Here is an 18,990-nt window from a genome sequence, read left to right on the forward strand (position 1 = left end):
TGAAATAGTTATAGTAAAATTAGGCATTTGAATTGTGGTATGAATTATTGTAAAGGTTGGGATCTGACCCATCCATTACAAAAATCGGCACTGAATTTTCATTTTTCTCTTATGGAAAATTTAAGGATTTCCAGGAACTGCATTAGGTAGGATTTCAAACCTAATAAGTAAGAGATTTTTTTGACGTAGTAGAAGAATTTCTTCGGTTTGTGTGTTAATCACAAAAAGATTACAAATCTCAGACTCCATTTCATAGTGTAAAGCATGGGCACTTTCCCCTACGATTAAATATTTTTGTCACAACGGTAAAATTTTAAGATGTAAAAGATATCAACATTAAGGCGTAAAATTAACATGAAAAAGGGCAAGTTTAATCTCTAATAAACATGTAAAGGGCAATATTTACATCGATTTTGGATCAAGACAGAAGGATAAAATTACCATATATGCAATGTTATTTAAACTTTTCAGGATTTCTCTGTCTTCTATGAGCGACCCTCATAACCCCTTAATGAATCTGACCTATTTTATCAGGAAATATGTGACTAAAGAATAACTATTAAAATATACGACAACAGCTCAGGTTCATTAAAGAAATGTTGGAAAAATATGAAGTTTTCGAAGCTATACTATGTGCGAAACCTAAAGTCTTCCCCTATACACAGAATTTTATTGAGAATTTTCGTAATTTACTGATTGCTTGATTACGTTGTTTGTTAAATAATAAATCATTTTACTAATATATAATATTTTTTCCCTGTTACATTAGGAATTTCAAAAGTTTTTTATTTGATTAGTAGTTAAAGTATACATTCCTCATTACTGAAAATAAATTAAATTCTGCATAAAACTTGGCCTAAAAAAGTAATTGAACCTTAACAAAAATTTTAAAATATTATATAATTTTGTCTAAACTTTTCATCTAAGTTTTAAAGTGTCTGAAAATATTTAAGTGAACTCTTTAAAATAAATAAATTTACTCAAAAAATCCGTCAGTATTTTTTTTGACAAATTAGTAAAAAATTAAAATATAATATGTATTATAAATAATCCATAAATCACTTAATTTTTGCAGTCAAAAATTCAATGGAAAAAGATGTTTCTGATTATATCAGGAAGCAGAATATTGGGCAGTACTTTGGTAAAACTGATCAGTAAAACTAAGATTTTAAATTTTACTTATAATGTGAAATGTTTTGGCAGAGGGAAATTCAACAAAGTTATAAACTATTTTGATATCCTACGTAATATTTAAAGTGATTTATGATAAATTTTCTGTTCTTGTTTCAACAGAATATAGCATTTAATTTACCTAAACTGTTGTTTATTCATTTATTAGAATTATTATCTTTGATTTCTTGAAGGGAACAATAATTAAAATTATTTTACCTTTGACAGATTTCTACCTTATCACAGAATTTACAAAGCTATTGCAATTATTTAACACTATTATTATAAATTTCTATTGCTGAATAGTAAAGATGTATGTAAAATTTTAGGCAATATTTTACTAGAATAATTTATATTAAACATTTGCAAGCAATTAATCACTTAAAATGATTCAATATTCTTGGTTTTGTGTGTGGTAATAAATAACAATTATTAACTCATCAAAATTTGAATCATCGCTTTGAATTACTTTAAATTTTGAAATCCTATTAAGAAACTTGTTCTGACTAATAATAAACCTATATTATGCATTATTCACTTACAATTTATGCGTCAACTTATTCAAGTTTTTTTTGGAAATTTTTGAAAGGTTTTGTGTTTTTGGAAAACACACATCTTGCTAAAAAATTTAATGATTCTCACTTTAGAAACTCAGTCTAAGTAGAACATTCAGAAAAACTTATCGATTTGGTTATTTAGAAATTTCTCGAATTGATTGACGTGGATAATAAATTGGCGAATAAAGGGCAGAAAAGCTTCTTAAAGTTCCTCCATTTCTATCTTAGACAATTGTCGTAATATTTCAGTTGTGCGATTTCGGAAAGGATTGGAGTGGCAATTTACTTCCGCCTTTCGGTATTTGACTTCTTGCCAGGTGCAAATGACGAAAAATTGCTTCTTATATCTCTCAATGAGATGCTGGCAAAAAGAATTACTTCTGCCACTGGTGTTCAATTCAAACATGACCTCGTTGTGTCATTTTGGGCTTTCCATTGAGGTGAGCGACTTTGAGGAATCACGGACAATAAATATTTGGACAGAAATTGCGGTGTATAAGTGATACTTGGCAGAAAAAAATTGGGATAAGAAAAACTTACCCTGAAGAAGACTCCCAAGTAGTATCTCTTCTCGCCCAACTTGAGTAATGGCATTGTCCATCTATTTGGTGTCAATTGAGATTCATCTACACAATTTGGACAATCTGCAAGAGAGAGAGAAGGCAGTTATTTTGAATCCTATCTCTGTGATCTCAAGTTTGCTGTTCAGGTTGTTGTTTATGTTCAGCGTGCGAATCTGGGACGACACTTCATGGGCTTCAAATGATATTAGAATTTGTAATATCGCAGAATAGATTTCTTTTATTTCTTCTTCTATGCAAGAGCACAAGGTTAGCAAGTTGGTCTTTTCTGCGAGATTCCACAATTTCAACTCGATTTGTTTACAAGACAGGTAAATTTTATATGTACTCCAATTCACAATTTACAGTTCAGTGATAAACTTATGAGTTCAACTGAAAAAATTTCCATTTCCTATATTGAGCCAGACGGTCGAAGATATCGATTTTGGATATTTACTTTTCTTGTCTTGAATAATTTTATTTGAATTACTCTAAATTTATATTCTGCAGAGAGCCATATGGGAGACCAGGGTTGAATTAGCCATTGGATAGTACAATGGGCTGTTATTAGTTTTCCTTAGAAAAAATATCGAGCAAGGTACTATTTAGTATTTAACTCTCCTCTATTCATTGAAATATTTATCCGATTGATACAACTTTTTTTTTTAAATTATAAGTAATGAAAAAAAATCATTTCCTGGCAAATTCTGCCCTGGCTTCCCCTATTTAGTTCTCTGTGTAAGGTCTTACTAAAACCGTTTTCAGGATATTTATCTTTTAGAAATTATGACTAACATTTTACTGAATCTTTTCCATGTTGAGCAAAAGAATATTCAAAAATGTCAATAACGGATTGATAATAATGAGCTTCTTAGAAAAATAGACCACGCCCCTTTCTTTATTCACAGTACCATTTTTTGTGTTTAAAGACGTTTACTTTTGTCAACCGACAGATTTTCCATAAACATTTAAACTATAATGTAATTGAATTTCGAACAGAAATAGATATTATCAGTTCACACCGGTTTATAGCCTATTAGAACCGTTTATAGGATGTTCACAATTCCAAAATCTTTCAAATAAGTCAAAAAATTTCCCAATAGGTTAAGAAATATGGTATTTAGAACCAATTAAGCAACGGCCTTGAAAAACTGTCACTATGAACACTTCAAGGGCATTTGCGTATATGGAAATAATCCCCACTTTGACAACTTTTAAATCATATTCGGAAAATGTAATATTGCACGGCGCTTCAAAATATTAAGAGAAAAATTTTGGATTGTATTAATGATGCGGTATTTAAGCGAAGGAGTTTCCTCGAATATTCTAAAGATCTTTCTGCAATTGTTTGTATTCTAGCGCATGATGCATTTTTTTATTCGAATACAGAAATTAGTTTCTATGTAAAGTTCTAGAAAAAATATGCTTCTCAGAAGTGAGTGGGAAGAGGGAATTGGAGCTTCCACGCCCCCCTGAGAAACCACGCCTACAAATGCGCTTTATCTCTACATTAATCCCTGTTTTTTCTTATTATTTTGTAATGTTATTGAACGTACTGGAAAATTTACAAACTTTTAATTTTTTTCTGAAGATTGTAGTATTTTCTTTAATTATGTGTGGCTCATTGGGGGCGTGGTCTAAATTTTAGAAGGCGAAATATTTATGTGATCCCGTGTAGAATTTGATTGGTACTGGGGGTTTGTGTGGGTGCTTGAAGTAATCCTTCGTCCTTTATTAAATATTTTAAAATACAAACTATCCAATTTAGTGAAGGATTTAGGTACTCTTTGAGAGACGTGACTTAAAATACGTTATTCTAAGAGTGGTACGATATTTTAAAGGATTGCTATTATCTCTTTCTGACACGATTGTCATTATTTTTTACAACGTTTTCGCAATTCCCCGTCGGTTTTCCTAGTGTTACACTTAAGAAAAATATCACTATTGGAAAATACCACTAAGCCTATGCATGATGATTATGTGACAGGAAATAGATCGATGGATGATCATTAGGTAATACAAATAGTCACAATTAACTATAATGCCTTGTGATGATTTGCAAAGCTCTCTCTATTGCAAGAAGTTACTGCCGATTATGCACTAATGAAGCACTTTGTAAATAACTACATATTTTCCACAGATCGTTATGGGCATGACGAAAACGCAATCGACAATGGGATAAAAATGTCTAATTAAGACCTGCTAAGATGTTGACTTTATTTCATAGCAAATGTATCGCAATTTTAATCTTCGTGCTCTAATGTGAGAAATTTTGCAAATTCGAATTAACCTTTTCAGGGGCTGTCGTTTTTTTTTTTCCTTTATAGCTCGTGGGTGCAAAAGAGTCAAGATCATCTTTGTCTTTAAATGTTGTGTAATGAGAAGTTTAATTAAGAGACACGAGTCAAAGAGCTTTGTATCCCCAATTCATAGTTATTTGTCCACAATGGATGAATGGATGAATTGTGGAAGGTGAAGAGAAATGATGGCTAATTGGATGCAAAGTGCACCTCAAATTGCAATTATATGGAGATTCAGTTATTTTTCACACACTCGCGCACGCGTCAACGGTGAGAAAATTACATAATGCGATGCTTCTTGTTGGGAATTATGCAAAAGTGACACTCATACCTTAAGAGCCTTCGGTGGAATGCATTTATACTCGTTTTGGAGGGAAAACTATGATGACAGATGTAAATGAGAAAGCTTAGGATACTGTTAATTAATCAATTTAATTAATAATGCTAATCATATTGATTGTGTGATAAGAGTTCATCATACTGAGAAGTGAATTTAGCTGGAAATTGAGACTCTAAGCACGTAAACAAATTGGAACGATACAAAAGAATAATTTTCGTTATTATTTATCAGTGTCATATTAATTATTTTGATAGATAAAGATCTAGTAAAATGCCGAAACCTTCTTTTATTGGATTGGAGATTATTAATTAGAAGCTACGAAAATAAACTTTAGGTCACACCCCCTTGTCCTATAAATTTTTATTTGAATTTCCAACGTTAAGAAAAGCGATACTGGAGTATAAACAGTACGTAATACGCTTTGCTTCCATAAATTTAATTGTTAAAAATGCTTTTTTAAAGGCTCTGAATTTTAGTGCATTAACCACACCCACGAGGGCACTCAATGGGTCAAGTGGTAGAGCACTCGCTCTATGATGCAAATGTCCCGGGTTCGAATCCCCTTTAGGTCACCAGGAATTTTTCTGGCGTTAAAGGTGTTCTAATTGCATCCAGTGAGCTTCACTGCACTTGATTCCACGGGCATGGGACTGACAACCTCATCCCGTACAAGAAAAAATAATAATGCATGTCTAGAAATCCCCTTGCGGGAAGGCACTGTTCCTTCATGGAATGTTGTGCCAGCATTATTATTATTATTATTATTATTATAACCATACCCCTTTGGGACTTATGACCAACGCACAATAACTTTTGTTTGTAAATATGTTTTCAAAATTTTCCATGAGAATGAGCGAGATGATTCATAGATACCACAAATGAATTGGTCAATAAAATCCTAGTACTTTAAAAATAAAAATCATTTTTCTCGAAAATGTTAATATTTCGATTATTTTGGTCATTTGGATTTCCACCTAGAAATTGAGAACTGTGTAAAATAATCGAAATGTAGCAATACCAGTTCTTTCCTACAACCTTTAGGGTTATATTAATGTATTTACTAAAGATATTGAGATTCTCAATTTTTTAAAAGAATTAACAATTGGATAGAATACAGCATTTGGGGTAGATGTAAACAGGCAATTTTCCTGTAATTGTAGATGTCGTGAGTGTAGAATAAATGGCAATTTTTTTTGTTTTCATGCGAAATTTCTAATTAATTGACTACGAAAAAATTGGTGGCTCTGTGTTCAATAAAAAGTCACATGATGTCAAAATATAGGGAAAATTCATTGAAAAATGTCTTTGATTTACATGCTTTTAGTTTTCTTTGCTATTTTAATTATTCTTTGTAAAAAGTGTAGTGATTTTTTGAAAATATACAGTCTTTATATATCTCTGAAGTAATTAAAATAATTGAAAGTGGTGCAAAGTTAATTTGAAGGGTGGAAAAAAGGGTGTTTACATCCTCCCCAGAAAGTGTTTACTTCTACCCCAGGTATTTTATGAAAAGAGAAAAATGCATAGTGACACAGATTTTATTTTTATGGAAAACTCAAAAGTTTTCCAGCATCCGCATTACCCTCGATGTATTGCCTATACCCAAGGGTAAAACATGGGATAAGAAAAATTTTCCAAAAAATAACTGTGTGCTTGGAAAATCCCCTCAAATACGCATCTATCGAAAATGGTTACATGTGCCCCAGTCTCCCCTACTCAGAAATGCCATTGAATTATCATACAATACATAAAATTTTAAGAAGTTTGGTAAATCTTGATTAATTTATTGACAAAAAGTCGGACTTGGCCCATAAAATTGGTTAAAATAAAATTAATCAATTTCATGAGTCATTTGTGGCTTTTTATTACTAAATATATCAAAATCTTACAATTAAATTAAAATAAAACAATAATATGCATTTGATCTCATTTTTATGGCTAATTAATGTAAATATTCTCAAAACTTTAATAGTATTACCGGATTAATGTAAAATTGCATGATTTATCATAAATGCGAATAATTACATAGCTTCATTTTTATTTAAATCGTTATATAAAATGTTCAATTCGATTTAAATAATTCACTAAAAAGAATTCACTTATAAGTTATTTAATTGCAATTTTTGTATTAAAATAATTTCCGTTAAAGCAGTATAGGGGAGAATAGGGCAGAATTAGACAGCTATAGAATTAAACAATGGAGTGTTACAGTTTTTCTTAAAAAGAGTGTTGAGCAAACTACTATTGAATTAGACCAAGTAACTACCTCGTTATTCATTGAAATATTTATCAGTCTGATTCAAATACGTTTTTCACAAATTATAAGCAAAGAAAAATTTCATTTGCTTGCTAATTCTGCCACGGTTTTCTCTATAAGTGCTTTCGTATAAAAGGTGGTCGTAAAATCGTTTAAATAAAATAGATTTTGTTTCAACTCGATAATTCAGATTCAAAAGAATTTTTATGGAAGATGATTAGTTCGGAACGATTTTAGCACAGGTTAGCAGATCGGCATTACCCTTACGAGAAATTGGTAAAATGACAAGGGCTTTGTGAAAATCTAAAGATCTGAATGTTTTTGAAAACGTTTAGCATTCAAGAAGGCTTCAAACGATAAAGTTATGCAATTCTTGTTTCAATATTCATTTTCAAAAATAAAATTAGTTAGTCATTGTAAGTTATTTTGTATATTATGTTTATGCTCGATTTTTATGTTAAGTTGTCTCCAATATAAGATCATTTTCTTCGTGTTTACGTATGCTATTCTATTGCCTGAATTGTAGCTCTTGATGAAATACATTTCTTTAACCATTCTGTTAAAACGTTGGTTTTATTTTATATACAATTTGTTTATTACTGGACTAGTGCATCTTTCCGTATTTAAAATATGTTAAAATTAAAACACTAAAAGAAATGTTTTGGTATTGCCTAAATTATGAAAGATCTTCAGTGATATTCAGCAGTTACACAACATAATCGGTCATATCGCCACAAATTGGTATCGTAGGTGTATTTCAGTGTTGTTTCACCGATTTGCTTCAACACTTTTTGGTAAATTCAATTGTTGTCGACCAATTAGGTGGAGTACTGTTGAATTTGAAATGGAAAATTTCTTTTCGCCCATTGAAGAGCTTTGGTGTGTCTCTGTGCGATGTAAAGGCATAATGAAAAGAGGCGGAAGGTATTGAGAAACTATGCCTCGATGTTTTCTTAATGAAAATAATAAGGTATTTCTTTGACACAATTGCTCGTAAATTTTTCTCTCAGAGTTTTTCTGAATCACTACAAAAAAAAGTTCGTTGATCAATCATCAGGCCAATCACTTAAACACATGCAATTTTTCTCAATTAACCAGTTCAACCTCAAGAATACCCGTAGATCATTAATTACAAAATTGGACGTGGTTTGGGCTGAAGACAAATTCTAAGAGGAAATGTTTATGTTGTCATTGAAGGTGACTTGAGAAATTTTATGTATATGAATTGACTTTATGCACAGTTTGATCTTCTAGAGCTGTAAGGAAAATGCGCCTGATGAAAAGAGATCCGCAGATCGACTTTGGAGAAAGTACTTTGAATTTTTGCCACTTCTTTAGCACATGCTTATTCACCGTGTTTCGTTTTTTTTTTTATTAAATAAGGCACGTTTAGAAAGGTGATCAATTGTTGGACATTTGATAGCAAAACACAAACCTAGTGGAGGTGATTGTTTCGATTCACCAACTAGCACTGTTGAGAGATGCAGAATCAGCACAAGAGATGTGATCTCGAGGAGATTCATGATGCCGGATGCTTTCGGACTCACTGTGGGCGACTAACTGACGGTCTCTCAGCTCTACAAATCCACCAAGAGCCAGCATCTGAACGAGCCATGGTCAAATGGTGTGTGGCTTCTTGGATGCCCGCGAGAGACCTTGTGACGACAGAGCTGATTCAGAGAAAGTCCCCACTGAGACTTTGCATGGTGCCCGCGAAAAAAAGCGAATTTCCTCACTAACGCTTCAATTATCTCCTCACAGATCAATTACACCTGGACAAACCTGAACTCAAAGAAGCTCAAGAAGCAAAATTTACGTCTCAGAACGAGAACTTTAAAAGGTCTTTTTTCGACATTTAAACGAGAATTGTCAATATAACTGCTTGTTGGAATTCTCAACAATTATGAGGTATATGTTCATTCGTTTAGAATTATTCTCGTATTAGAAGAATTCTAGTTTATTATGAAGTACGCATGAGCATTACCTTAGAGAATCTACTTCTGTACTCCTAGTATTTTCAAATTAGTGGCACTGAATATTGCATCGATTCTCATTTTTGCACTAGCCTCATTTTTTAGATGATATCTTTATTAATTCAATGGGTTTATTTTTAATCTTTCGTTGGACGATTTTGTGCTCAATATGACACTAGAAAAGTCTGAAGCTGTCTGGTCCAGACCCGTAAGTAGATGCTTTATGCATTCATTTCTACTAACTGACTATAATATTAAAATTTCCATACCTTACCTACACACAATAAAAATATTTTGTAAAATTGTTCGTAAATGTTTGTGAAGTCCTATTGGGGACTTACGAAATGCTTATAAATCGTATAACCCACTAAAAAGTTTGTAATTTTTCACAAAACATTGTTCGTAACATGATCAATTGACAAACAACTTTTGTTCTTTTAAAAACATTTGTTCGTACATTTTTGTTTGTCTGACAAAACTTTACGAACAAAATGACAAAGTTATGAACATTTACGAACAAATATTTGTAAAAGAAAAAAATGCTCGTTATGTAGTTATTTTACGAACATTTTTTCTGAAAAAAGTACAAACAGTTACGAACTTTTTAGTGGGTTATACGATTTGAGAACATTTCTTAAGTCCTCAGTAGAACTTCACAAACACAGCACTAAAATAGCAAATATTGCACTAAAAAATGTTTCAGTTGTTAATTTCTACAATCTCATTGCATTATCTAATAGATATAGGTGATAACAAAGTTCTACAAAAAAAAGAACACCAAACCATTTTTTCCAGTGTAATGATCTCTGCTACTGAATAAATATAATTATACAGGCAAGCCTTAAGTAATAAATAATAAAAATCTATAGTGTTATAGATTTCTACAAGATGATGTGGAACAGAAAATGCTTCTTGGGTAACTTGTGAATGACTGCAAGAAGTCTCTCGTGTATCTCTGTGTAACTGGGCAAATCATTCAATCAAAATTACATACCACAACCAATTTAATGAGATTTTAATTTTTCGTGGAATGCGATCTTGCGCAAATGAAGAAGATCACCCAATACACTAAAAGGTCAGAGGTCCATTGGACTTAAAACGCATAATTTTGCGTTTGTAAAACAGGTTAAAAAAATGTAATCCCGTCAAGAGGCGTTTACAGATGAAGAAACCCAATCCCTGAAATGTTGTTGATGTTCTTAGCCAGCAAAAAATTCCACATTGACTTTTGAAATTCAAATTTTGCGTTCTGAAAAGATGTTTCGGATGGGAGCATTAGATTAGCCAAATTTAGAAGTGGTATCATCTCATTTGAAATATTTCAGAGGTCGATTTGAGACAGACCATTAAGTTTCCGAAATTTTTATTACCCAGACCCAAACACAAACTTCACTTTCAAATTGGGAATTTGAACTTGAATTTTAGATTATGTGAGAGTTTGTTTTTTAAAGAAAACAGTCTTTTGTATTGGATTGCTAATGTAAAGTCAGAGAAATGTGGATTACTAAATGCTACAATTAAATGCCCATTAATTTAGGAAATTCAAGACATTCAATGAATAGTTCATGGAAATTACAATTTAAGCTTATGTTGCAAATGTGTTTTATTGTTAAATTTAATTTATTTAATCTAGATATTAAACTTTTATATTTTCTTTATAACATTTTTTTTTAAACATTTTAACAGTGATTGAACAAAATATTAATTTTGTAACTGAATAAAAGAAGTATTAAAAAAACTGAGTTGAATTATTTTTTTATGTAAAATCGTGGATATTTAATTGTACTCTATTTTAACAGTTTAAAAAGTAACATTTCAGAGTATAACAACCTTCTATTAGCTTTATCAAACCGAAATTTGTTTTTGTTTTCTTTGATTTATTCGTTTTTCTTATATTTTGGGAGCAGTTCTACCACACAAACATTTCATAAAAATCTTGTTATTCAAGAACTCTATATCTGAATATATATAGTACTATATTTTTTTCAATTTGTTATTATCTTAACCTATGGAAGAAACTGTAAAATTGGCTAATTTTATAATTTTAAACAAATTTTTTTTGCAAAATATGTAAAAAAATTTTATTTCTTTTGGCTCTGGCATGCCTTTTAGATCTGGATCATTTCATGACATCCAAATTCACATCCCTTTCTCTCTCAAGCTTTTCTTATTCTTTTAAACATCTCAACAAATTCGATTTAGTTTATTCCAATTTAAGTGCCAAAGGGTCGGATAGGTATATTCGAATCGCTTGAGCAATAAATGAATATGAATATTGTTTCTCATGAAATTTTCTTGATCAGAAAGGTCTACCAGAGTGTAACATGAAAAACATTTTAACGAATTTTGAGAATGATACGCTGACACACTGTTTGTCTGTCTGTCCCTCTGCCATTACCACGCATAGAACCGACACGGTTAGAGAGATAGAGACTTGGGATCTCCTTACCCGCCAAAGGGGTCGTATTTTCATAAATTTTTTAAAATTTGAACTTTAGAGTTTTTTGTGTTACTCTGTTTGCCGTCTGTTGGCTGCTACCACGCTTAGATGCCAAACGGTTAGAGATAGACTTGGGACTTTCGGGGAGCCCCTTCATAAGTTTACCCTCCTAGGACCATTAACATGCCACTCATTTCCCCCACCCCACTCCTTCCCCTCCAAAATATATTTTTTTTAAATTTTTGGATATGTTTTAGAAGTTGTCCTGCTGGACATTTCAGCCTTACACGAAAATACCGTAGAATCTTTTCTCAAAACGGTTTTTCAAAGTTGAAGGCTAAAAAGACTATGGAGAAGGTATTGTTCAACTGAATGTATCATGTTTGGACTCATTAGAAAGGTTTTGGAATTTCTAAGAAGTCTGAACCAAGGGGTGAATAAGTGATTCTCAGAGTGAACCGTGAGGAGCGATCTGGAGCTTAAAATCGGAAGATCGACACTATTTTTCTAGGAAATCGACAGATCGGCATGTTTATAACAAAAAATTGGTAGTCGAGTGAACTGTGAGCGGCACAGTTATCTACCCTTCGTCTGAACAGGCTCCAATCCCAATCGGTTATGAACCGATAAGTAATTTTTGACCGAAAATAAATTTTATTGCTCGTCAACTATTTTGAGCGATCTTTCGGTTCAAATCGATTTTGAACCAGTAAACGATAAAAACGATGCTAACATATTTTTGAGGTATAGCATCTTAATTATGAGTTCGAGCACTTCGCAAAGCCTGGGAGGCTTTGCCACCCCTTTTTGAAACATCATATGTAAAATGAAAATTCAAAAACTTAGTTAATTGATTGTAGTAATGGATAAATGCAATAAATAAGTCCTAATAAAGAAGGGTAAAGTCCTAATAAAGAAAAATTAGCTTTAAACTTAAGTACCATTAAGAGAAGGAAATGTGAAGTTTTTGAAAAATATATCAGTATATATATGTAAAATATTTATATAAAACTATTTTTAAAATATAATCATCATCACCATGAGCTTTTCGGACGCGTGTTGACCAGAGCTATATGTAAAAGTATAATCAAGTACAGAGAGTATTTTATGCTAAATTAAACTGTTGAAAAATTATTAAAATGACTCAGAAATGGTTGTACTTGTAGGTATTATGCAAAAAAAAAATTGCATATTCTAATTATTTATTCAAAAATTAAAATTTAAATAAATATTTTAAATAAGCGTATTGCACTTTTTTTGACTCAATGAACTACACCAGCCAAATATCAAGTGTATTTTTATTAGTAAGCTTTAACCCTTTAAAAAAGAGATAGAAAGACGTAATAACGTCACAACAAAACACAAATTCCAGTTAGTAGCAGCGGCTTTTTGAACAGAAATTCAATAGGAAATCCGTCTTGATCGATGAAAAGCAATTTCTATGAAGCAAAAGCCTCATTTACTATAAGCGAATATTTCCGCAAATGTCCTGCTGTTAATCATCTCTTGAACTATTTAGCATTTTCGAACTGTTGAAATGTTATCAGAAAATCTCAGAAAAACAAAACTAGAAGAAACAATTTGGCATTAGCAATAATTTGACTTTTTAATCTTTACTGTCAGAAAAATTAATCACTTCACAATAGGAGAGCACAAGATTCCATTCTATAGAGGCAATTTTCTAATAATTTAACATGTCATCTATGTTCTTTTCTAGCTCATAAATAACTCTGGATCTCAAAGCGAAAATGGCAGAGTGAGGCATTCACTGAAAAATGTGTCGATATGGGAAATTTCCATAAAAACCACTTGAGCTGAATGTTCCCAAGAAGAAGTTACGAAAAGTTGTAAATGGGAATGATTTGTTGACCGGTAAAATGCATCAAATAATCCAGGTTCATTGGGAAATCACCCCAAAAAATCGTGATCTTTTTGTGGTGAGGGAATTTTTTTTCTGTTTGGAAATTGATTGATCATCTGGATAATGTCAGTGGAATGTTGTCCATCTCTAAATACTGCAGATAAAGGCGTCTACGGATGATGTAAGAACCATGACATGGAATCGCTTGAGATGCTCCCCACGTGAATCCCAATCATATGGTCAAAAATATGCATTCACACTGTGATGTTCAAGGTGCAAAACTCACGCGCAAATATTGAAGATATAGGAGATGGAAGTAACTTTCACTGATTTTTTGAACCAACAACATGGGTACAAGAAAATGCCCCATGGCGCTCTCTAAACTAGTTTGGCGTGTCAGGGAAACAATCTCAGAAAGTTAATATGAGATGAAAAACATCCAATGGGTTTTCAAACGCATGCTTCATCGGGTTTTTGAGGAAGGAGTTGAAGATGAGAGTTCGGCTCTCACAAAAAAAAATTGTGGTAAATGTCAATGTCAGTGGTAGATTCTTAATTGATTGCTTGACTCATTAACAATAATATTTTCCTAATATTATATTGTTGAAAAATTGATTTTAGCAAGATACCGATCTTCACACGTTCGATTATGATCTTAAAAGCATCTAAAGCTGTACAATTGTCTTGCGAATGGTCAAACTAAAAGCATCGCAAACATATTGATTAACATCCATGTTCTCACGATCATCCCAGAGACATCCGCGTTGCCTGACAAGAAATATGTAATAACAGACACGAATCCATTCCGCGGCAATAACATAAATACTCTGATGGCTTAGGCTGAGAATCTGGTTCTATACTCATCTCAAGAGACGTCCTTGGAAGGTTGCTCCGGACACTTCTCAGAAAAAAAAACACAAAATCAGACATCAATTCCATCTCTCACAATTATATTTCAAGTCGATTTAAATAAATTTAATCATTTTTTTGTGCACTCTATGCTGTTTCTCCTTCGATACCTCACGTCTCGTTTGATATTGACTTAATGAGGCCTAAAAAGATGGATACACTTTACACGATGAATCTTGCGAAAAAATGTATATTTTCTAAGACATGACCTTTAGCCGGATGAAAATAAATCAATAACCATTGTTAGTATTTAGGGTGATAAAAAATGTCACATTGGAATGCTAAATTGTAAAGGTTGAAACATCTCTTTTTTTTAACCTGGGGCGAAGGTTAAAGCATGTCCGGTTTTACAACAAATAATACCGAAGTTAACTGCTTTTTGCATGAACCTGAGTATTCCCTAATGGTACATTAATATTATTGAGCAATGTTGCCTCATTAACGATATTTGCACTTAACTTAAATTAAGAACAAATGTGGCTATTGCATTTTTTGCACAAGTGATCTAAGTTATATATTTTCAATTTAAAAACGATTAACCTTGTAAATAGGAGAGTAAGGCAATATTTCGGACATCTTTCTTTCGCAAAACGTAATACAGTCGTGGAAGTAAGTATAATTCCACCCCTTAATCCTTAAACAAACTCAACAAAAAAAGAAATGTCAATAAAAATTAATACGTAGACCATAACGTCCTTTCGCCAACATATAAAATCGATATTTTGCTTTTTTATTCTAAGTATTTTTAGAAATATAATAGAATTTTGTTTTTTAGGCTGGCAATAAGTATAATTCCACTCAATAAATTGAGCGCTAGGGTATTTATTTTGACCAAATTTAGGTTAATATTTTTTAATAATTTCATTTTTAATTAAAATTAATAAATTAAGTTCCATTTTCTAAAGTTTTGCATTAATTTTTGCCGAAATATCGTAGGAAAAACGTTTAATGAGCAAAAACGAAGGAAAAATTACAGTCTTAGTGGCGATGAATCTTAGAAACTCAGAAAAATGTCTAGGTCCTATCAGATGATTGTTAAATTTATCAGTATATCTGCCTTACATGCCTCTTAAGGATATTCCAAGGGTCTAAAATATTATTTTGTTAGAGGCCAAAAGAGCTTTTTGCCTCTAACAGTGATGCTTTTCTGTGGAAAAAAGAACTTTTCAACCGAAATTCGATTGTAAAACGTTGCTTTCTGTTTAGTCTGGTTATGTCCTGATGATTTTGTCCCAAAATGGCATTCGTAAGTGACATTGGGTCATCGTCGCATGAAAACTAAAATATATTACAAAAAAGGCTTTTAACAGTTTGATTCAACATGACATGTCTTACGCTAATTGAAAGTTTCAAAATTAGTTTTTCAGACTAAAAACAAGCGAAAGCAAGATTTATCATTCAGTTTTGTGCAAAAAAATGACTAAATTATTTTAATTTTTTATTACCCAATATTTTTAACAATTTTAATTTATATTCATTATAAAACAGATTTCATGTTATTAATATTTTAAAAAGAATAATTATTCAAAAAAGGCTTTACTTTAAATTTTCGAAGATAATTAGGGAGAAGTGGGGCTACTTTGACCTGTGCTGTAGGTCTACATTGACAGGGGAAACCTTTGCAGCTTCGTAATGTTGCAGTTTCATAATAGTCGATTTTCTTTATATTTTACTAAATGAATTCAATACATGGCCATATATCCTAATATTTTGCCCAATATTTTACGTTTCCTGAAAAAATTGGAATCCTGGACCTTTTTCCCTAGGTTCAAGAAGTGAAAATAAAAAATGGGCCTACACTGTAATTTTAAATCAATGTTTAATATTTTATGTATTTTCCATATTTCAAGTATATTTTCGGAAAAAAACTAATAAAAGTTATGGAGGGTTTATTAGGTTTATTATTTACGTGAGAATCTCTTGTTCGATAAAGACTGTTTTTGTGTTTTTTGTGGGAAAATGTATCAATCAAAAGTATTGACCACCGGTATTGGAGTTACCACACTGTTTTTCATCACACTGTGCAAACCGCTCTTTGATATTTGACTCATCGATGGATTCCTTAAAATACTTCACTAAATTTAGCAATATATTAAAAATTCTTCACGATAAGCTCGAAGAAAAAATACGCACTTCAAAATATGCATTAAATAAGCCTAAATCGGGAAAGTGCTCATGCTTTGCACGGAAGCTTCATAATGACTAAGTTTTTCCTATGTTTTTCAATTAATGTGACTCATCGCATCCACATTTTAAAAACTAGGGGAAAGTGTCCTGTCTTTAAAATATATTGCGGGCTCATATTTGTTCAGAAACATAGGAAAAATTAAGTCATTATGAAGCTTGGGACGTGCAAAGCATAGGCACTTTCCCCTATGTGTGTTTCCTTCATCGCTAATTCTGTGCATTTTGAGAACTTCTCATCCAATTTTTCTTAATTTCCAATAGAATTTGCCACATTTCATTTTAAATTTATGGCTTGCCATTTTTTTTTGAATGAGTTATGCTTAAAACATGTTCTGTAAGTCCAATTAAAGCTGGTTAAGAATATCCAATGAATTCTATATGTGTGATTAATTAATAATCATACCTAAAATGGTTTTCCAAGTTTCACAAAAATATCTCTTTTAGAAAAACTTCATAAAAGTGTTTTTAAAATGCATGAAAAAAATAATTGTAAGGACCAGCTTCATTTGGAAATAGGCGAAAAAATCATATATCAATGTAGCCCCACAGCTCAAAGTAGCGCCACCTTCCCCTATTTAGCAAAGGATAAGTTTTATAGGTTAAATTAAATGTTTGCTAGTGTAATGCACCAATATAAATATAATATTTGAGAAAAATGTATACTGCATTTTGTGGAAATAAGATTAATAAAAAAATTTTTATAGCATTCCATAAGTCAACTCTGAATATTAAATAAACTCATGTATCATCTTATTGGTGTATTGGTAATTTGCAATGAAATGCAATTAGTGCTGAAGCTTAATTGTATTTATGATATTTAATAAAAAAGAGCTTTGGAATGCAGTAAAATAACGTGAAAAATTAGTAAGGAGAATTGAAAAAGATAAATCTGAATAAAAAACTATAGTCAATACAACTAAATATTTTCTATTCACTTCGATTAACGAAAAGGAATTTTTGCTTTGGAAATAAGAGAAGAAAATAAATGTTCAAAGGCTGCCACATTCAAAGGTAGACCACTTTCCCCTAATGAATTATAAATTGTAAAAAATATTTAAATAAAATAAATTTGTAAGTTCAGGAAATTTCAAGAAGAAACGAAGAACAAAAAACCCTTAACAAATTTAATTATTGTAGATTACTTGTATAATTCTAAGAATCATAATATAAATATGTGCGCTTAAGTGTACCTTCCACCTCTTTATCAAATTATAAAGTTTTTTATGACTTGATAAGTTTGTAGAAATTCCCGGAAAAACAAGAGTCATTAACACTGCTCGTGAAACAAAAATATATAAATCTCTTTTAATACTTTGCTTACAAAGTAATAAAAATGTAAGGTCAAAGGTCTGTAAGAATTTCTTCGTAATTGTTATTGAAAGAAAATGTCAAAGAAATATCTCTCGCTCCATAAATAAACTTTAACAATCTCAGGCATCTCCATCTCAAAATAAACCAGAAAAAATGTCATCCTTCCCACAAAAGAATGCACACATAGCAATTTACAATGCGTGATGCATATCACGAAAGATTTGGTGTATAAATAAATAAAGTCTTCCGAGTGGGTGGCATCGACAGTGGGTTAATGTCGTCTGCTATAGTAACTTTAGCCGTGACCTTTGAGAAATCGAACCTTTCTTTAGTTTGGGTTTTTGCTTGGTGCTAAATCGACAGTGGCTTTCGCAGTTAATTGAGAGCTTTCATTTTTTCGGAACTCCACCCAGAAGCCTTACATGGCTCTTAAACTCTTAACCATCACTTAGGATTATGATTATGAATTGGTTATAAAGTGCTTTTGTCACTATCCAAAATGAAATAATCATAAGATGGCTCACAAAAGATTGTGTTTCTTTAGCTCGATTGAGCAATCTCAGAAAAAAAATATCACAATTATTTTTATAAGGCCAAGAGGGCAAAAAATTAAATGTTTTTTTTAATATTAATGAAAAAAGTTTTTGAATAAATTTATTTCATACAATAGACACAGTATGATTATAAAATCTAAACAAAAACCGTAAATAATTCTCCAATTTTGCCACAAAATAACCAATTCTTCAACAATTCTTCTAAATGGATAAAATTATTCTTGTATTTTATGCTAAACACCTTTCATTCATAATATCATAATTTTATGCAGCAAACACTTAGCAGCAAGCTCACTAAAGCGAGTTTGAAAATCATTCAAACACATGAGACACGAGTTAATGAAAATGAATAAGAAATTCAAATATAGTTTCTCAATAGGGAGGAGAAAAAAAAGTCAATGAAAAGGAATAAATTTTGTGAATGACTGCAAGAAATAATAAAAGAGAATAAAGTATTCCTAAATACAATTCAAGGAAATATTTAAATAATTGAGTAAGTGTTGCTTTATTTCGAGTACTCATGAGGGTTTCGTACAGCATTCCAATTATCGCAATGTTTTATTTGAGAGCA

General features: G+C 31.4%; 1 protein-coding gene across 2 annotated transcripts in view; it reads right to left on the reverse strand.

The window, feature by feature from the left end:
* Window positions 1–18,990, reverse strand: part of LOC129804179 (C-type lectin 37Db) — a 36,971-nt gene that overhangs the window by 4,509 nt on the left and 13,472 nt on the right. For both annotated transcript variants that reach the window (XM_055851258.1, XM_055851259.1), the window contains exon 3: window positions 2,268–2,371. In XM_055851258.1, coding sequence (XP_055707233.1) covers window positions 2,268–2,371 — 104 coding nt within the window. The remainder of the gene's footprint in view (window positions 1–2,267; window positions 2,372–18,990) is intronic.

The sequence above is a fragment of the Phlebotomus papatasi genome, chromosome 2, assembly GCF_024763615.1.
Source record: "Phlebotomus papatasi isolate M1 chromosome 2, Ppap_2.1, whole genome shotgun sequence".
Lineage (NCBI taxonomy): Eukaryota > Metazoa > Arthropoda > Insecta > Diptera > Psychodidae > Phlebotomus > Phlebotomus papatasi.